The 22,703-nt window shown below is 34.6% G+C and overlaps 1 protein-coding gene across 3 annotated transcripts in view; it reads right to left on the bottom strand.

The window, feature by feature from the left end:
• ATG5 (autophagy related 5) overlaps positions 1-22,703 on the bottom strand; it is a 112,512-nt gene that overhangs the window by 87,143 nt on the left and 2,666 nt on the right. Inside the window, exons 2-5 of one of the 3 annotated variants that reach the window (XM_019735039.2) lie at positions 22,295-22,356; positions 18,643-18,808; positions 11,020-11,147; positions 1,257-1,335 (exon numbers count right to left, since the gene is read on the bottom strand). In XM_019735039.2, the coding sequence (XP_019590598.1) occupies positions 1,257-1,335; positions 11,020-11,147; positions 18,643-18,750 (315 nt within the window). In that variant the 5' untranslated portion in view covers positions 18,751-18,808; positions 22,295-22,356. Of the gene's footprint in view, positions 1-1,256; positions 1,336-11,019; positions 11,148-18,642; positions 18,809-22,294; positions 22,357-22,703 lie in introns of those variants that run through there. The other 2 variants (XM_019735038.2, XM_074333352.1) reach the window with 2 other exon arrangements.

The raw sequence follows: 22,703 nt of genomic DNA on the forward strand, positions 1-22,703 counted from the left end.
ATATCCCAAGCTCTTAGAATAGTGCCTGGCTGACACACAGCAGGCTCTTAATATTTGTTGAATGAATAAATAAATGTGTAGCCATGATATATTTTAACCTAGATTTCAAAGTCTTTTAGTGTGCGTCACACATACATACATACACACACACACACACACACACACACACACACACAATCTAATTATTGGAATTATTTTTCAGTATAATGGGAAAGTCTTGTTAGGAAATATAGGACCTCTACCCTTATTATGCTTGTTGTTTTACCTTCACACCAGTATAAACTTGAATTATTACATATGCAGTCCTTACTTTCTTTGTACGGTACCACAGGAACTGAAACTCATGTACATCAGAGTCACGTCCGCACTCTGTATGGTTCCGTGGTAACTAAAATCTGTGGTAACACAGTATTGTGCAAAGCACATTAGTCAAATAGTACGGAAATAAATTCCAATGACTCACACACTCAATTTCAGTAAGACAGGAAGGAAAGCATCTTAGGAAGAATGAGTGACTTTGGGCAGTGACTTTGAATGAGTGTCCCTTATGGGAAAGCAAATCAAACTAAATGACTTTTCAAACTCTTCATATTCCTCCCTCCATCCTTCGCCATGAGAGAATCACTGCCTAGTGATCAAATAACCGAGGTTGTCCAATCCTTCAGAGGTGTTTGTGAACTGCTTGGGGGGTGGGGGGGGTAGGGATGGAGAATCAAGGTGGTTAGGGGGAAAGAGGAACCAGCACTATATAAAATATTGAGACAAACTAGGTTACAATAAATCTAGCCTGTCTCTTTAAAACTACAGGAATTAATATTTCTCAAAACAGAATTAGGTCAGTTCTTTACACTTTTGTCTCCTAACACTTCTCTCAACTCAATCAAAATAGCCTTAGAGTTACCCAGTGTTAGGCTATGTCCTTCCTACTCCCATGCCCACGTCTACACTCAGGACTTTGTTCTTCCTATTGAGATTTATTTTTTTAATGAATATAAGTATCCCAAAAATACTATAAATTTTAAACATAGTATATTTGGCTAGAATAGGTGTTTATATATTAAATGTTTAAATGGTTCTGCCAAGAATTAGGAAGAAATTGAAAGGTATTTTATAGATAAACACTAGTGGCAGCTTAGCAATTAAAAAGTGCCCTGGGAAAAGCAATAAACAACTTCACTTTTTAAAAAAATTCTATTCTAAGCCTACTTACTAAGTACCACAAGTGGGACAAACGGGAAATGCTATTTAAACTATACCTTAAAATGTACTGTGATGTTCCAAGGAAGAGCTGAACTTGATGCAAGAAGATCAAATAGCAAACCAATTGGATAATGCCTAAAAATGAAAGAGTATATTTTAAGAAAGAATAAATATTTAAAGTTATAACTACAATGCCAAAATAAATTTCCAGCATGTTTTAACATCAAATATCAGGGGGCTTTAACCACAAATCACAGGAAGGTGACATTTTATACCACTACCTGCCTGGACTAATGTGGTATAATTTTCAGGCATCAGGTGGTTTTTCTTCTAATCATTTCATTCCCCAGAGAAACCTCAATGCACACATGGGATTGTGCCAAGGCATCTGTGATCATCCATGAGCACAGTTATGTCACAGTAACATAGTATCTAATTATTATCCCAATATCCAGTTTTAAAAAGTTTATTTAAATATATTTTTGATTTTTAAAACAATTTAAAATTTTAGGAAATTTTAAGAATTAAGAAGAGCATCTAGAAGAACATACAATCATCTATTTTTTGGTTATTAATATCAACATTATAACATAAATTTCCAATCCTTTATTTAAGCATACATATCTAAATTTAGATTAGTCTTTTCCTTCACAAACTGCTATAACCTGCTTTTTTCATATAACAATATGGTAACATTTTCCAAAGTCACTGAATATTCTTCTGCAGCCTAATTCTAAAGTTGTTGCTTTTTAAAAAAATACATTTTGGACTTCCTAAATAGGAGAACATTTCCTAATATAACCATTACTCACAATGAAGCAAATTATTTAGCTATAAACAAAAATAATACAAACCTTGCAGATTTCAATAGACAAACTTTATTTTTTAAATCACCCCTATGAAGAATCTAAAGTAGTTTAACTAGTGACTCACAATTAAATAACACTCCGAAAAAACGCAAAAAGAGCACTGCTTGGCATTATGTACAGTCCTGTTCTTTCCCATATATTAGTGAATTACTCCTAGATTTAATAGCTGAAAATTATGAAAATACATCTTATTTCCCTCAAAATGAGTGACCCAATACATTACCTGACCACGATTCAAATGTTAGCTACTACTATTTATGCTTACTTATGTCTACATAATATAATTGTGGAAAAGTCATCGTAATTAGAGATCGTATATATATTTAGAATGAATTTAGGATGAATATCCTGCTAGTAAAATAAAACAGTGGGTAGCTTTAGTCATATGAGCTGTACCTCTTCATAATAACCCTTAAACTTCTCTCTATTCATAAGTCAGCACCTACCATGAATCTTTCATAAATAGAAATGAATACTGAAGGAAATTTTGCACTACCTAAATAATAGGATTTTCCTTCAGGAAATTCTAACACCAGAAAAAACTCTGGCCTCAATCAAAATCTAAAATAAAAATAATCTGAAAAACAAAAATATTACACTATAGACAAGTTATAGATTCTATCCAATTCTGGTCCTTCCCTCTGAACTATTAAAATTGTAAAAGGTCTGCCTTGTACTTTTACAAAAGTGACCTTCTTTAGTCTCCATTCTTTTTTATTTTATAATGTTCCTCTTAGGTATCCACAACTAAGAATGAATGTGGGTATTTAAACTAACAGCATATTGCTTTCTAAACTCTACACAGTACTGCTAATACAGTTACAGAACTCTTCTGCAAATTAAGTTCTGACCTATTGGATAAATTCACCGGTGATCCCATACAATGGCTACCAATTCAGTGTTGTACACATTCTCTACTGTTCACAATGGAACTGTACGCAAATTCTAAAGTTAAATCAAATGTTATCTTAAAGCAATCTGTGCCACATAAAATGAAACTCAATTTTTAAAATAAATAGTAAATATTTGGGTTAGAACCAAGTTAAACATAAGACTCATAATCATCAATTATTTTTAACCTTATATGTCAAAAAAAAAACAGACTGTAAGAGCACGGAATCTTGAACAAAGTAGATAATAAATAGCTGTGAATGCATAAATCAAAGAGCCACTGACTAGCTAACCCTCAGTATACCATGGAGATCCAATGGACCTAATTTTAGGTTCTGAATTTCTTTTCCTAGCAGCTCTATTTTAGGTTTGATACTTCATAACGTTTATTCTTTCTTAAAGGTCTTCCGAAAAACTCACTTAAAAGAAAAAAAAAAAAAGAAGAAAACTTTTTCTACCTAGTAATTTCCATATGGATCCATTGGACCCTTTTATAAATCTACGATATATTGTGGGATCTTGGTGATGGTATTTTTTCCTTCTATCCTGAAATATTTCGTTATTTAGTCATTCTAGGAATTACTTCACCATTCCTCACCAATTAGTCCCAACTGTAATTAAAAAAGAAAATAGTAAGAATTTGAAAGAATAATGGCATGCCTGGAAGGATATAATAATGCATCCTTCTTCCATTTTCTTACTGTGCCACCTAAAATATTACATCATATTTCAATAAAGTTTTTTTAAAAAGATGCAGACCTCACTTTTGAAGTCTGCTTTTAGCTACCATTAATACAGCTAAAAATTCAAATTGTCTTATTTTCCACCTATCATGGGAAAAAGAAAATTGACTGAGGAAGATGTTACGCAATTATTAGATAAATCGGAAGATTTTTGGAGAGACAGCAGTACTTTAGACTTTAATGACAATGGTAAAACTAATTGAAATCCCAGACTATGAGTCTTTAGATGATGACATACCAGATGAATTTTATAGAACTTAAGAACTAATGAATAAACAATATATTTCTAAGGACATGTTGCATTCTTATCCATTTAGTCACTCAACAGAAAGAATTTCATCATACAATATTTTATGACAAGAACCTGGACCATCCCATTTTGCTAAAAGGATGTGTAATGATATTCTTTCATCTTTTATGTCATTTGTGCACTGTAATTTGCTTATAAGTAAGTGGACAAATGCCAACGGCAGATTTGTACACAAAGAAAACTAGAAGGAATCAAATGACGCAGAAATGAAAAAGTGTTGGACTGAACATTCTAACTGGTGTTTACTAATGTAAAAAAGAAAATATTTTATAACAAAATCATGATCTGTCCAAGATTTTCAAAATTTCTTCTAGCATTGCTATTAGGTACAAGAAGAGCCAGAAGGAATGATAAGCTAGAACCTCTCAGAGGTCCACCTGAATATATGACAATTAATGAGCAGTTAGATGCATTCAGAGGACGTTGCCCATTTCAGGTATATATGAGGTGTGATCAAAAAATAACGGTGAATTTTTAAATAGAAAAAATTTATTACAGTACAAGACACATTGTCATTAATATCCTGCAAACTACTCCCCCTCGTTTCAAACACGTTTATCCGATCATTTTTGCCACTTTCTGAAGCAGTTCTAGAAGTCCTTTTTCGTGAGTGTCTTTGGTAGCGCTGTAATGGCTGCCTCCATGTCCTGAATCGATTCAAAATGTATACCTTCCATGCTCATTTTGACTTTGTGGAAGAGCCAGAAGTCACACAGTGCCAGATCTGGTGAATAAGGTGGATGAGGACACACGGTGATGTGTTTATTTGACAGAAATTGCTGTAGCAGAAGTGATATGCACCAAGAGCATTGTCATGATGGAGGATGATTTATGGCACACCTTTTGCTGAGACATTCGTCTATAGTTGAATGATATTTCCATGCCGCTGACTGCAGCATTCGACTTTACCCCATGAGCTCAGTGTTCCAGAAAGGAAGTTTACGAAAGCAGATGTACATTTTTTTATATTTTTGTGTTTTTCAAGAATGAATAATAGGAAATTTTTATATTTTAAAGTAATCATTTATTTTAATAAAATGTAGCACCTTAACTGTATTTACTTAAAAATATAAATACTGTAATTATCTTTGACACATTTTGGAGAACAAATTTGAAATTCGTTAACAAGTGAAAAGGTTAAAACACACCTTTTCTCAATGGCAGCTCACACCCGACTGATGCACCAAACAAGTTGAAACTTGTCACACATGGTTACTAAGGTTCGATGCACCGCTTCTCATATTGAAGACACCTGCCTTTCCGTCGGACGGCACTCGGCAGCAACATTCTCGGTATTTTGGATCATAACAGAAGGCTCCATGTCACATACCGTGTTTCCCCGAAAATAAGACCGAGCGACAATCAGCTCTAATGTGTCTTTTGGAACAAAAATTAATATAAGACCCGGTCTTATTTTATTATAAGATCGGCCATAATATAATATAATATAATATAATATAATATAATATAATATAATATAATATAATAAATATAATATAATTAATATAATATAATTAATATAATATAATATAATATAATATAATAAATATAATAATATAACATAACATAATACCGGGTCTTACATTAATTTTTGCTCCAAAAGACACCATTACAGTTGACGGTCCAGCTAGGTCTTATTTTCGGGGAAACACGGTATCGCTTCTGGTACGGCAATTTCTGTCAAATAAACACATTATGGTGTGTCCTCATCAACCTTATTCACCAGACCTGGCACTGTGCGACTTCTGGCTCTTCCCCAAAGTCAAAAGGACCATGAATTGACCATGTCCTTGAATTGATTCAGGACACGGAGGCCGCCACAACAGCGCAACCAAAGATACTTACAAAAGAGGACTTCCAGAACTGCTTCAAAAAGTGGCAAGAATGATGGGATAAGTGTATTCAAAGCGAGGGGGACTGTTTTGAGGGGGATTAATGGCAATGTGTCTTTTACTGTAATACATTTTTTTTATTTAAACATTCACCATATTGTTTGATCATACCTTGTATACCTTCAAAAGCAGGAAAATATGAAGTTAAAATATAAATTTGCTGTATTTAAATGCTTATTAACATTTCTAATTAAAGTTGTTATACATTATTCCCTTATTCTTACTTCTCTAAGTTATTTATAAAATGACTTAAATATATATTTTTAAAGTTCATTGATCTCAAGTGGTAAATGACTCTTTTTTCCTTATATACTAAGGATTAGAATGGAAATGTAACTATTATGGTTTCTAAAACTTAATATTTAAATACGTAACGAATTAACATTAAAGCATTCTAAAAATATAAAAACTGATGAGTAAAATAACTATTTACTTATTTCAATTGTCAAAGTGTATGTATGGTTCCTATGTGGCTCAATGCAGATATGTATGTCAGAATGATTTTGATACAAGGACACTAACTCCAAACTAATACACTATCTGAATTAACTGGTTCTAAGATTGTTTCTAATGAACCTGTTAATATCCAAGAAAATCTCTAAAAAACGGAACCATCAAAAATTAAAAGTACTGAATTTCTCTAACACTATAATCTGATTTATGTCAAGGATTTCCAAAGTACTAACTTGTACAACTCCTCTAAACAGATATTTTGTATAGTTTTGTCAGGAGTCTCCTAACCCACAACACAGAAACCACATAAGCCATAACTATAAGTAAATCGTAATGTAGCCATTTGGCTGTTCTGTTGCTCCTCCTGCCAATCTAATCTAAATGTAACAGCCAAGGAAGTGGTGAGGATTTAAACCTGGAATATATCCCAGAAGAGGACTCAACTAGCTAAAGGTTCCATCTATTGCCCTAAAAAAAATTGACTGCACCAGAATATTTAGTGTTAGGTCTAGTTTTACATTTTATTTGTTTTCTTTCTCTTCCTTCAGTTGCTCTAGTCTTGTCTAAATTCAATTCTCAAAATCAATAATATTTTCATTTTCTTTATATAAGCCTGTTTCTTCTTTACGCTTTCATTACTGCTAAAATACATATACACATATTGGCACACAGCATGGCAATAATGGATATGCCCTGAAGTCAGCCAAGGGTGCTTATTCTAGTCTAAACACCTGCAGTCAGACAGCAAACCAGTATTCTAAGATCAGCAATGAAAGGAGTCTTCCTCATATACTAGAGAACAATTGTCTCACTCCATCTCACTGAGGTAAATGCATCCGATTCATATTTGCTACATTAGTGATTCACTGGAAACAGGGTTACATTTCATTGAATAAAAAGGAGTGTAACTCAAATGTAAACTGAAGTAATTTAATGATTACAACCAATTTTGCCTTATTCTATCTATAGTACAAACAACTGCAAACGAGCAGTGTTTCACAGCTTTTTAAGCCTATTCTTACGTACAAAAATAACCAATTTCCAAGGGACTACTACATGTAAATGCTAGGTAAACCACACTTCAAAAATCTAGCTTACAGAATAATTTATAAGATTCTAGAAATTCACAGCCTTAGAAATATGATTAGACATAAGAGAGAAGAACTTGCACAGTATTTATGATTAAGATGTTGAAGTTATTTCATTAAAATTTACTTTTGAATCACATAGGTACAGTATCTGGGTCATTCTCTTAAGTCTGTTTAAATATTTTAAAACCAACATCAATTATTTGCTTCTTTCTTTTTCATTTAAAAGGTAGTTTCAGCTTCTTATTTTAAACAACCAGTCCTAAAAATAAGTCAATTTACACAAAATTAGATCCCCTTAGAGATACTAGTTTTATAGTTCACAAAAAGAGAAGCTTTTTCTAAGTTTTGTACCTGAAGGCTGAAGATCTAAACCAGTATTATGGTATACTAACACAGTATTCTTTAGAATAACCAAGAATTGTTCTCTGAAAATAAGTCTAATATAAAAGTAACAAATACAAATTTTGAACACTTGAATTACTTCACCCCTTAAAATGCAATGTTAGAGCACCCTCTGCTGACTGACTAACCAACTCAAATCACACACAGACACACACACAAAATCCTTACATTTAGGTGAGATCAGCCCTTTCCATTTCCCACGTAATTTTTTAAAGTTAAACAGACAAACACTGTAGAGGATAAAGCACTAATAAGATAAAACCTTCTTGAAATCTCTCTACAAATCAACAATATGTTCAGTATTCATTATGTGTATGCCACAGTTCTTAAATATTTTTCTATTTTAATACGGACAAATTAACACAAGCAATTAGAGAAAATATAGAATTGGAGAAAACAATAACAACTGACAAAAACAGTTATCAGCAGGTGTGGTGGAAAGAGCCCTGAATTGAGACTCAAAATCTGGTCCTACATGCTCATCTAAACAAGTTATTTATTTTAGTCTCAGTTTTCTCAATAAAAAGAGACTGATTTAAATTCATTAATTTGTTGAACAAACATTAACTTAGCACCTCTTAATACTACTGCTAAGCTACAAAGCCCCTGCTCAAGCATCTCACACAGATGTTTAAACAATTATAATCACAATAAATACAAATCAGAAGAGTTACAGAAGGAGAAAGAATATCAATTTACACTTTCTTCCTTTTATGAATTATCTAAACTGGTGTTCAATTTCCTTTCTCACTTGAATTTATTTAACACTCCAAAGGAGCAAGTGTAAGAAAGATGGTATTAGCCTACTCAAATAAATGCTCCTCGACTCTTTAAGACACTTTTATGGTCTCAAAAGCCCAAGTCCTACAAAGCTTCAGTGGTAGCTGCCTCCGTACCATGATTATCCTATCTTATGAAGCCTGCTGCTTAATTAAATGCCAAGTAGATACTGACAGCCTGTTTCCAGGAAGATAATTATTTTAACATAGTAGGAGAAAACTGCTGTTATTGGGAGTAAAGAGAGAAAAGATCAAGACTTAGTACCAAGGTCCTGGATTATACTCACACCTCTGGAAGTTATTCACTCCTCAAATATATGAAGTACCCCACAATACTAAAGGAAAGTTGTACCAAAAGCCATTAAATACAATGAACTTATAGCAAGACATACCTATGCAAGTGATATCATGCATAAAAAGTTAAGACCCCTAAAACTAAAATGAGGGAAGATACATGAACAGAATTACTTTCACATAAGCGCTCTAAAAGGAAAAATAACTTCACTCTTTCATAAAAGACTTTCAGAGGGATAAATACTGACAAAGTAAGAACATGATATATTTAAGCCAAAAATATTACTCTATAGTAACAGGGAGAAATGGGTCCAAACATTATAATTGATATCGTATGTAGACTACAATAGAATATGAACCATATCAAATACAAAAATAACCTTCACACAGCATCGATTAAAACAGCAGCTGAAGGATGACAATTTAACAATCATTTACTATCAAAGCTAAATTGAGGTTTTCTATCTTTTCAAGAGTTTCTCAGTTGGGGGTAGTTTTGCACCCCACACAAAACACTTATCATCATGACTGAAGTGAATGCTTACTGGTGCTAGTGGATGGAGGCCAGGGCTGGTGCAAACTATCCTACAATGTACCGGGTAGCCCTCCCACAACAAAGAATTATCCAGGTTGAACTGTCAATAGTGCCCTAGTTGAGAAACCCTGCTTTACAATGGTAAAATTGAAAAGCTTAGTGTCAGTTGCACAAATGCTTACAATAACCTATAACTAATACACGTAAAGCAATATAATTACAATATCCAACTATAATATAGAGAAATCTGTCAAGAACATGGATATATCCTATGGCTACTCACCCACAATCTTTCCCCCTCCTTCCTTTCCCTCTATTCTCCTTGCTCCTCTTAAACTTATTTTAAATCACCTTCCCATTCCAAAACCTCCAAATCTTCTGAGAAATAAAAAGACATAGAAAACATTGACCTAGCTATGCTGCCTCAGGTCTAGAACTATTCGAGTCATGAGTACAATATATGATAATGAAGCTCACTATTCTGTTTTGATTTAAAAAGTTAAAAAGAATTTTGTCATCTCTTCCCAGAACCACCTGAAAAGGGTACTCAATACAAAACATCATCTTTTATGTTTCTAAACCATTCTGAAAAAATTTACTCACTCCAGGGATTTCATCAGCACAGGGGAGTCCCAAAAGTTCCCTCGTTTCTAAGTAATCCTTGGATTCAGCTGCACTTATTAAACACCTACTAGATTCCTTTTACATTTTTAAAAACTCATTTTAATATTCCAAGATTCAGAGAGTAAGTCCATTTTTAAACTATTTCTACTTTTGCTATTTCATTAAAATTTTGACTCAGTCGGTATCTTTTTCATTCAACTACATTCATATGGCCGCATTCCAACACATATCCCAGCATACCTTGAACCATTTTTTTATATTCTTCTCTCTGTAATTTCTCCAGTTTCATTACATATTTTTGGAGGCACAATAAACAAACACCCAATAACATAGGAAGTACAAAAACATATCATCTATACATGGGTAAACCCAGATTTAGGATTTATTTTCAATCCATTCCTTATAAATAATATACCAAAATTACTTTCCACATAAAAAGGAAATCAATATATTTTAAATACTAAACCAAGGCTACAGCAGATATGCTTACGGCACAGTTACCAAGTAAATGTGATAATCAGTTTAAAAGATGATTACTGTAGGTAACCATGAGTATATAAAGATCTATAAAGATTTTGGATATAAAAAAAGATACTATTGAATAATGACACAGAGTGACTTATTCATATAGGGGTTTTAAATATAACTGCAAAACAAGTAAACAAACAAAAACTCCATAACCAAATATACTATTATTATGCCACAAAAAAAAATCTTTTGAAAATAAACAAATTTGTCCAGTCTCCCAGGCTTCCAAATATAAGGCAGAAATATTTTCAATAAAATATTCTAACAATAGCTTAAAATTTACTGTATTATATAAGTTAGACCAGTGATTTCTTTAATAGAACTTTTTTAAAAATTTGCTTCAGGGGACTATACCTTCTTAAAGCTAGCATATACTCAATGCTTAATAATGCAGAAAAATTCACTCACCATTTCAGTGGTGTGCCTTCGTATTCAAACCATATCTCACTAATGTCTTCTTGTCTCATAACCTTCTGAAAGTGCTTTTTCACTTTGTCAGTTACCAACGTCAAATAACTTACTCTTGGCAAAAGCAACTGAAATGAAAATTTGTAAAACCCTAATTACTTACTATTTAAAAATATACAATAGATTTTTTGATTTTAAGGAAAAACAGCCATGTTTTTGCATTCTTTTGAATATTCCACACAAACTCAACTGCTTTTTATAACAAATCAAAGGCTAAAGGTTAAGATGTTCTAAAATTTCTTATGAGGTCATTACTTTAAATAGAGCTTATAGCATAAATGCTTAGAATAAGCAATACAAATCTATATACAATCTTTCCATAATAATTTTCTCTAAATAAAAGAACAATGTAATCAGATGTCATACTATTCAGGATACTTATTTCTAAACTGTTCTGAGGATAATCAACTCAGTCCTAATGTACACCTTGACTTCTCAATCAGGACTTCTCAGCTGGTCTTTCACGTTTTGATAATCTACATATTAGATTAGCTGCAATGAAGAACAACATCAAGACAAAGACATAATCTGTCCTCTTATATATGAGGCTAAAATATAGGATTAAAAAAATGAGCATTTTTATCAGTACTTACAAACATATTATTCATGGCAGCAACAAAAAGGTCTTTGAAGGTCAAACAGAAATTTTCATTTGATGAACAACCGGGGCCCACTACGATACCATGAATAAAAGAATGGCATGATGAGAAACAGTATTTAAGGAATGTTCTAGTAGTTGCACATAAAAGACTGATAGAAGATAAGATTAGACAGGAAATCTATTAAGGAAATATTACACAAGGAGATGGGGATAAAGGGAATGGAAAAATGGAGAAGGTCTGGAAATCAGTCAGAACAGATTTTGGTGATTACTAATGAAATCAAAGGACAGAGAAGTTAACAATGACTGACTTTTGAGCTTTTTAAATCGTTAAAGTGCAATAAAAGCACAAGCTTAAGGTAGAATGGGGGTTGATCACATCCTCAACCTTGGCCTCAACCCCAAGAGGCTGGGCCTGCTTGGACCTTGGAGAGAGAAGCCTGGGAGGGAATGTTGGGCTAAGGACACCTCAACTGGAATAGGGTCAAGGCCAGCATTGTTTTTCCCTCAGGAAAAGCACCCAGAAAGAAAACATAAGACAGCTTTTTGGAAAACTGGCTAGGATTTATATAAAGTACTCACAAGCAGATAAAAGGAAAAAACTGGCAAGAAGTCATCTTTTCCTCCTTTGCAGTAGTCACTATAGCCGTTGCTTACTTTCCTAAGCTTCAGTCTTCTGTTGCTAATAAAACTGTCTTGGTACTCTCTTTCATCTGCTTTTGGGAGTCTAAACCTGAATCATGTCTCATGTTGCTTATTCATGCTGCATTTCATGCTGCTGTAAGCTTCTGATCAGTAAACTAAGTGGAACTATAGGGATGGGGAATATATATAACACAAAGAGAAATATTCTGGTTAAAGGAACTGATATGTAATCTCTAAAGCTCAAGATAATAGGACCCAAGTAGATAAGAGAACATGACAGCGACCCTAGGGCTGGAGGGTACAAGAGTATGGGAGGCAGTTGGCATACTCCAGTATGGAATGGAAGGTACTAACACTACAAACAAGTTGTTGGACAGTATTGTGGATTAGACAGAACATAAGGCCCTCTTTTGCAAATAAACAAAGAGAATGTGATTAGGGAAGAAAAGAAAAAGGAAACTAATACTACATATAAGAAAAAGCACTAATTGTCTGAGGGGGAGTATTATCACCCCTCTTACATGCAGCTTAAATAACTTGCCAAATCATTCTGTTAAATAAATGGCAAAGAAAATATTCATTCAAGTCAGAAATGACAGAATCAGATACAGATGTAACATGGACACTCCCTATGAAATTAAAACAGCGTGGTAAATTAGACATTTTTAAAAAATACATATAATCTATCAGTCTAATAAGTTCTGTAAGTCCAGAGCTTTAAAATGTCTGTTGGGCATTACCTAATAATGTGTTCTGTAGAGACCGATATTAACCTATGGAGACTGTAAGAACGAAGACACATTAGGGCTAATGAGTTTGGATATCAACTCCTGATTTTGGAGAGTGTTGTACTACATGCCTAGGGTTCAACCAAAGTTGCTGAAAAATTCACAAATGGTTTTCATGAAACAAAACCTTTACAATAAGGAATGAAGAACATTAGAATGTAAGCTCCATTAAGCCATGGATATTGGTCTGTTTGTTCACTGCTACATTCCCAATCTCCAAAATAGTGTCTACAATACAGTCGGCACACAATAAATGTCTGATGAATAAATCAGAGATGCCAAAGGTTAAAGGTTAAAAGGCCAAAAAAGTTAATTAATAAAGAACGCCCATCCTTAAGACAGAATCCACAGTGAAATGTAGTTAGAATCTTCTGTTCCAAATGGGCTCATGGGAGAAATCGGTAACTGATAGAAATATCTATAGTAGCTCTAAGATTTAAGAATGACTATACTAGATACAATTTATCAAGTAAATTTTAAATATGGTAAAGTAGCTAGTAAATAAACAGGTAAAAATGAAAAGAAAATAACAGCAAAAATACACCTTGCCCTTCACATCCAGACTGTACCACTCACTGTTTTTCTTAGATGTATCTCATTGGTTTAAGTGTATCATTCAGTGGCATTAAATACATTCACCCTGTTGTGCAACCATAACACTATCCATATCCAGAATTTTTCATCACAAATTCCATACCTACTAAACAATAACTCTCCCATTTTCCTCTTCCTCCTGGCCCTTGGTTATCACTTCTCTACTTTCTGTCTTTTGAGTTAAACTATTCTAGGTAACTCATGTAAGTGGAATCATAAAATATTTGTCCTTTTGTGTCTGGCTTATTTCACTTCCATTAACGTTTTCACAGTTCTTTAAGTTCTCTTAATATGAAAAGGATTAACCCCCTCTGCGGACACTGTCAACTACATAGAATCTAACGTCCTCTTATTTCTCACTGAGCACTGTCAAGTACTCAGTGAGTAGGACACAAGTAATTTACTTATTTCTATAGTGCTTGTAAGGAATGCATGTTTCATCTAGTTGTATAGATTACTTATGTCCAATAATTTTCAATTATAAAATTAGAGATTTACTTATCTAGAACAAAAACAGAATTAAAATATACTAGAATTCTGTTTCATTTCAATGTGTGAGACATCACACCAGGCAATAAAGAGAGGAACTTGAATGACGTAGAAATTCTTCCTCTTATGGAGTTTACAGGCTAGAAAGGAAGACAGACTGTAAAAACAAAATTACAAATGTGGTATACTCAAGGAGAAAGTAAAGACTGTTATCAGAACAAGTAGCAAAGGAATTTAACCTAATCTAGGGGCTCAGGAAAGACCCTGATAAGAAGTATTTTTTGAAGCAAGAGTCAAAAGACAGAGGAGTGACCCAAATATGGGTGGGTGTGGATGTCTGGGTATGAGTAGAGGTGGAAGACAGTGGAAACTGAGACAAAGGAAACTGAGAGAAGACATAAGGTCAATAGAAAAAGACAGATTGCCACATGTGAGGAACTATAAGAAAATGAATATGACAGGTACATAGAGAGTTGAGACAGAAGAGTACTGAAGCAGCAAGGGACCAGATCACAGAGAACCTTGGAAACCACATTAAGGATCCTAAAAATGATGAAAAGCCACTAAAGGTTTTAAGCAGGTGGGTGACAAAATCAGACATGTGTTTTGAAAAGATTACTCCAACTGCAGACTAGAAAATGGAAAGATCACAAGACTAAAACCAGGGAAAGCAGTACCCATCAGTTTTTAAATGATGGTCTGAAGTAGGTCGCAGCAGTGTGTGAAAGGAACTGGAGAAGTGTGAGAAATATCTGACATGTAAAATCAGATGGACTAAGTAATTGACTGAATGTCAGGGACAGGGGAGAAAGAAGCATGAAAGGATGAGTCCATGTTAATTAGCCAGATGACAGGTCTACTTGGCAAAATTGGAAGGAAGTATGGCAGATGACTAGTCTGTCTGGGGGTAAAGATCATGAGTCCAGTTTCAAACATATTTAGTTTGACTTCCTTCAAGATATCTAAGTGAGGACATCCACCAGATGGACATAAAGGTCTGGAACTCAGGAGGAAAATTTTGGGAGTTGAGTTGAGACAAAAATGTTCATGAAGGACATAAAAATGGATGAGAGGTCTAAGGCGGAAAAGTGAAGTGAAAAATAATAAAGGCAAAGCCCCAAAGAATGTCAACATTGAGGAACATGCTAAGGAGGAAGACCTGGCAAAGAAAACCACAAAAACACAAAACAAGAGCCAGAAAGGTAGAAGCAAAAGCAGTAATGTTAGGCACTGCAGAGCAGGAAAAAACAGTGCCACAAAATGGAAAAAACAGCCAACAATATAAAATACTGCTGAGAGATCAAGTAAATGAAAATTCAAAGACTCTAGGTTTGGCAAAAAAGATGTCATTAGTGGCAAGACTAGTTCTGCTGGAGTCGTGTGCAGATGTGATCACAGTGAAGTTATGGGGAGCGGGTGAGGAGACAATAGACACAGACGACCTTTTCAGTAAGTCTGGCTGTGAAGGGCAAGCAAGAGGTTGAAAGAGGGATGGGTAAACAGAGGGTTGTTTTAGTATCGGAAGGATTTGTAAATAAAGTGTTGCACAGGAGCCAGTAAATAGAAATTGAAAGTAAAATAAATAGAGAAGGCAGGGGTGGGGATGGGAGAATATTAGAAACCACCAGCTTTCTGAGAAGGCAGGAGATGGGTTCCATAACACAGAAGGAAGCTTGAGCCTTGCCTGTGAGGAGGGATACCTCTTCCATTAAAACAGATGAAGTAAACATGTGTGAGTGCAGATAGGTTTTGCAGACTTGGTGGCAGAAAGTTAAGGGAGGTTCTATTACACGGTTTCTACTTTCTTTGTGAAGTCGGAAGTGAGGTCACTGGTTACAAGCGAAAGGCGAGGTCAGGGATCAGAGAGACAATCATAACGGAGAACAGACACCTGACTACGGAAACATAAAAGGCAATTGATGACCATGTGTGTGATTGTGTGATTTCCTCCGGTAACAAGTCACAAGATACAAATGCAAGTTAGTGTGTTTTCATATTAGATAATCTAAATAAAAAAGCAACAGTTGAAATGAATACAACAGAAACAACAAAAACTGAAAAGCTGCCTACTTTCTAACAAGTTTCCTCCCTAACATTTCCTGCAAAATAAGATATAATTCTCAATGATATACATACAGAATGCAGGCTGAAAGATTTATGTGGAGGCAACAAATCAAAATCAGAAATAAACGGGGATATATTTAATATCAGTAAGCTTTTCCAATGGAAATAGAAAATTCCAGAAGACTCTTTAAATAAATAATTATTTAATTTATAAATTTGGTATGAGTGGATATTTTTAAATCCAGCTTCTAAGAAAGAAGCTATATGCATTATAAAAAGTAAACTACACTCCCGTTCACCTATCACCTATCACTGCACCTCGGCCTGAACACGAATGGACTTTTCAGGCTATGGTGACAACCCTGAGCTTTCAGAACGGCTGGGAAAGAGGTACACTGGCTCTTAGGCGATATTTTTACCTCATCTCACCAAGAATCTTTAAAACATTATTATTATTATAAAGCAAAGCAATTAAAAAATACTTTCAAACTTAATTTATAACCAAGACACACGTAAACTAAAACCACATGGGCACTAAAACGCTCCCCTATACTTCTAAGACTAACCACTGCTAATGTTTTTGTGTATTTTCCTCCTGTATGTACTAACTTATACTTAAGTATCTGTGTATTTAAAGAGCCGAATCTGGATCATGCTACATGATGTTAAACCCTAGTGTTTAACATTTATTATATGCCTGTCACCCATAATAATGACTATATAGTTTCTTTTGGGTTAAGAGTAGGAAGAATTCAAGATAAAAACAATTATCTATCAGATAAAACAATCCTCTTCCTCCTACGGTTATCCCCAATATTTTTTGCCACTTTCAATTTGATTAGAAATAGCTAGATAACTTACACTCCAGTTCTCACAACAATCTTGTAATACTTAAACAGATTTATATATAAAGAAGAAAAAATATTGTATTATTTACTTGAATAATTTTAACTGCGGGAAATGTGTCAAACATCATATTCTGATTTAAAAGTAAACAGTTTTAATTCTATGTTTCTCAGTTTTTCTGCCACTTCCACCAAGTAGACACATACACTCCTTTGTTTAGATACTCATTAGAAAGCCACACAAAGTTAAAAGTATTAATTAAAAGAGAAAAAACTAGCATGGAAACAAAACATAAATGACATCCTAACCCATATTACAGAAGGAGAAGAGGAAAAATACACCTAACAAATGAAATTCTTCTAAAAACAAACTATGGACACATTCTGTTTTTAACCATGGAAATTTTTCTAAAGTCAGAAACTGTTGAGATTTCCAATGTTAAAGTGATTCAACTTTATATTATGTACATAATCAGTTATGATAACCTGAGTACTAGTAACAAAAGGCTGCCCAATTGCTCTGAAATTATCATTTGCAGTAAGAAAACTCAAAGGGACAACTTACAAGGAACCCTAACATGAGTGTGGGGAGGTTTTCATGTACTGGGTATCTACCCCTTGCACAACCGATGTCAGATGCTGAGGATGCACAGAGAATAATGAAATGGTTCCTGTACCCAAAAAGTTAGTGAATGGGCTCAATAAGAAGTTTCCTCCAGCGTCTTGACTTCCCACAGCGGAAGCAGGCTGAGGAGCAACGCTGTTTCCCAGACACGCAAGGGAGAAAGCAAAGGGCAAGCTTTACTAAGGTGAAAAAAGAATCAGTCCAGCACCACAAACAAATTTCCACTTATCCAGGGCCTCCTTGGTAAGCGATATATGTGTACATGAGACATGAAAAAACTCAAATAATGACAACTGAGAATGTCTTTGCCTACTCGGGGCTATTCAGTCAACAGGCAGAATAGTATTATCTCTGATTGACAGACGTAAATTTGCCTAAATTCAGAAGATATTTGATACTCTTTTTTAGAATAGATAATACACTAAGTCAAATCTACAAATATATATACAGTAATTTATGCTACTAAATAATATATTTTCTATAATATATATTAGCTCATCGACATATGAAAACACACACATATGTCCATATGTTTACTGAGCTATAATAATTTGTTAAACCACCTTAATACAAAAGAATCAAATTTGAACCTATTATTTTCAAAATAGCTTCCTGTTCAAAAACAGCACATAATTTATGATTCCATTATCATATACTACGGATATACACATAAAAAAAATAAAGTCAAGAGGGTCCCATAACAACATGTCAACAATGGTTTTTTTCCCTCTGGGTGGTAAGAACAGAGGTGATTTCAATTTCCTTTTAGCTGATCTGTGTTTTCTCACTGTTTTCTATAAGTATGTATTACTTGTACATAAAATGTTGGATAACAGCCTCCAGGTTCTTAGAGCTGTATTTACAAAAATGAGCAAAGTTAGATATCCCGTTTGCCACCATCAACATACTTACATAATATGGTTCCGCTTCCCGTTCAGTTATCTCATCCTGATACAGGGTGAAGCAAGTTGGAATTCGTCCAAACCACACATCTCGAAGCACATCTTTGTCATCTGTCATTCTTCCAATGGTTAAAGCCGTACATATAGGCTAAATTCTTTTTTCAACCAAAGCCAAACTGAAAATAAAATGAAGAGCATTAATCAGATCCTTGCATGGATGAATAAACCTGCTCCAAAACAAAGAAAGATTACAGGAAAAAATGAATGCCAAAATCAGTACAACAAATTCTAAATGCAGAGCTATTATTTATTTAAAGGGATCATAGAAGTAACCAATTCAAAATTGCTAAGGTATGCAACTAATGAACCACAGCCCAAGTGAAATTATACTTGTATCATTCTCTCAAGTCTCATCTAAAGTGAAGTCTTTGCTTCTGCCCTACAGAGCCTTATATCCCCAACTCCAAAAGATCGTCCTCACACTTATCCCTGCCCCATATTTTCCTGGAAAAAAAAAAAAATCTCTCACCTTGGAAAAAAACCTTTGTATAAACCTCTTTCTACTCTAAATTTCATCCTGCCCGTGATCTGATACCACCAATATTTCCAGTCTTATTTACATCCTTCTTTTTAAACCCTGTAGCAACACTGGCCCCTTAAACACAGTGCCCTCTGTTTTACCATCCGCTCTGACTAGTATGCTCTTCTCTCACCTGTTCAAATCCTAAGCACTCTGCAAACCTAGCTCACAATCCTTACCCAATAAAATAGTAAAAGTTCTACTCTGAACACAGAATATCCCCTATACCACAAATATAGCACTAAATCTGCAAACTGAAATATTCTGGATATGCTTTTGACCTCTGTAATATCTAAGTGTCTTCTAGCACTAATATTCTACAACTAGATAACACCAGTGTATACAGTATGAGAAAATGCTGAAATAAATACTGTTGGTACTTGAATACTGAGATTCAATAGCATGCGCTCTTGCTCACTCTCTCTCTCCCTCCCTCTCCGTGTGTGTATATGTGTGTGTGTGTGTGTGTGTGTATATATATATATATATATATATATCCCATCTTTCATAGATTAGCTAATTCATAATTTATCGTAATGTATCCTGTGGAAACATTTTAAATAACCATATTAGTTTAGCCAAATATCAATTAACACTGAATTATTCAAGCAGCTTTTCTCTCTTTTCTCTTCCACTGACCAATGCCAAGTACATCAAGACTACCATAAATTAGTCAAAGAGAGAAAAAAATCAAGTAGAGTTCTGTATTTTGTATCACTATACTTAAATGCACCTTGGTGGTCAACTGGGTGCAATGTCATCTACAGGTAAATAAACTGAAGGAGGTTGAAAACAATCTGCCTGCGTAGCAACAGCACTAATTAACAGTCAAACCAGGCTAAGAACTCTGGTCACTTGAACTGAGTCCAGTGCTCTACCAGCACACCACAGTGTTTTAACCTTTATTAAAATATATCCATAAACAAAAATGAACTCTTGAGAGGCACTACAATGTGGAGATTCAAAATGTAGAATATAGAGCCAGACTGACGGGATTTAAAAGTTAGCTCCACCACTTATTTGTAACCTAAAGTCAGTCACTTAACTTCTCTGTCTCAGTTTTCTCATCTGTAAAATGGGGCTAACAGCATTTACCACATAAGATACAAAAATTAAATTAACACATGTAAAGCACTTAGAACAATACCTATAATATAGTAATATAAAGTATATCAATCATTATCATTTACAAAACCAACAAGAGCATGTCTCAAAAAATGTTTGAAAGTCATAAAAGACTTCAAGTACTAAGAACAATCAAAAGCATTATATAACGTAGGCAGGAATTATAAAAGTAAAGAAAAATAACTTTATTTTATTTTTTATTTTAATAAAAAACATTATGCATTGAACGCTGCTAGTAACCTTCAATATAAAGTCAATAAATATTTGATCATTTGATGTGCTCACCCTGTGGCAGGGGCTGAGAGCATACAAGATGGTCATGACAATGATAATAACTTGGTTACGACCTTACATTGCCCAGAAAGTAGTATCTCTAAATCTACTAAACAGACCGTGCACCTTCCTGTCCTTCCCATGGCTTTGCTCATGCTGGGGGTTCCTCACCCTAACGTAGTCTTCTCTGCTGTGTCTTTCCAGCTGAGACATCCTTCAGGACCGAGCTCAAATACCCTTTCTTCAATGCATGACTCAGACAGAAACTGTTTCCTCACTGCACCTTTATTTTCCTCTATTACTACAGCACTTATAAGCTTGTAGTAAAGATTTTTTATCTCTGATTTCCATTCTCATATTCCTTCCACCATACCATGCCAATTGTCAATGTCCCTTCCAACCCCAAAATGTCCATGGGTATAATGAAATGTTACTTTGAAAGACCTCAAGGAAGGAGGGAGGAGGGGAAGAAGTAAAATATTAATGTATCCCATAGTATACAGGGAAGAATTTTAAACGATACAGAAATTGAAGAGTGGGTAGAATATGGACAAGCAAAAAGAAAAATACAGATATTCCACACAGGGCAAAATATAATAAATAGCATAGGCAAAGGCAGGAGGTGAGCAGGAGCAATATGTGTGCCAACATTTTAGGAAACTGCGGCTTGGGAGAAATAGATAATGAAAGAGCTGACATTGTGAAAAGTCTTAATATCACATGTAGATCCTTAGTAAGTCACTTTACTTCACTAAATCTCAATTTCCTTACCTGTAACATTCACTAGGCTATTCTGGGCGGGGGGTGGGGGGGAACCCTGTAAAGAGTTTGACACGGTACTGCACACAGTTAAGTGCTGACAAATAAAAGCAACTATTATTCTTTTAAAGTCCAATCTGTATGTAAGATCATGAGGCATACCAAAGAGAAGACTGTGGGTTCTCACTTTCATCCAATAAGCCTAGAGAGCCTGTACGGTTTTACAATGGGGAAATAAAAACAACCAGCTGGTCACAGTGCACAAACGGAGATCCCAAGTCAGAGAGAACACAGCCAGGAAGCAAATTCAGCAACTAAGGCATCTAATGAGTGCCTGACCTAGACTGGTAGTGGAATGAGAGACAGATACGAGGTCTTTCCAAGGAAGAATGAATAGAAGGCGGTGAAAAACTGGCTGAGGGATAAAGAACAAGGACAGGGAAGATTTAAATGCTGACAGCAGGCAACAGAGTAGGTAGTTAAGGGGTTTTAAAATCAAGACTGACATGGGTTTAAACCCTGACTTCCACCTATAAGCTGTGTGTCCTTGGACAACACACCTGGTATCTCTGAACCTCCTATCTGTCAGTTAAAGGTAATTCTAATTTCACAAGGCTGTTGAGTGATTAGCACCTGGAAACCACTCAATAAATGGTATACGTATTACATATAGGTCTCTTGGTGCTTCCATGAGCCCTCTGTTTGAACACCCTTTCCCTCTTCTTTTGGCCAACTCTTAATTCTCTTTTATGAGTCAGCTTAACATCAGTTCCTTGGGTAGCTTTCCACTATGCAGCCTCCAGTCTAATTACTTCTATAATAGCGTGTTATAACCATGCATTGCAGTTATGTTTATCTTATCTGTCTCTTGCCCCTCCCCACACTGAACTGAGTTCCTTGACAGCAAAAATTGAGTCATATTTACCTTTGTGTCCACAATATTAGCATAATTAGCACATAGCAGGTTCTGGAATTCTTGTTAAACAACTGGAAAAAATATATAAATATATAAAATATATAAATCCAAAAGTTGTACTAGCTATTTAACAAACTTTTCCACCTAAATGCTTTTCCAAATCAGTACAATCACATTTTAAATTCAGCAAATTTCATTATTTTAGAAAACTATTTTTCCCTCTCATACATACACCATACATCCAATTTGAAGGCATTATTTTACAAGCACAGAAATCTCAACCCATGACGCAGTCTCCTAGAAGCTTCTTGAGGGCAGAGGCTATTTCTTGACTGCTGTATTCTCTGCATCTAATCCAGAGCCTAGAATAGGTGCCCAACCAACAACACTTAGCAAATAGCATAGTGAATACACAATT

The sequence above is a fragment of the Rhinolophus sinicus genome, linkage group LG05, assembly GCF_036562045.2.
Source record: "Rhinolophus sinicus isolate RSC01 linkage group LG05, ASM3656204v1, whole genome shotgun sequence".
NCBI lineage: Eukaryota > Metazoa > Chordata > Mammalia > Chiroptera > Rhinolophidae > Rhinolophus > Rhinolophus sinicus.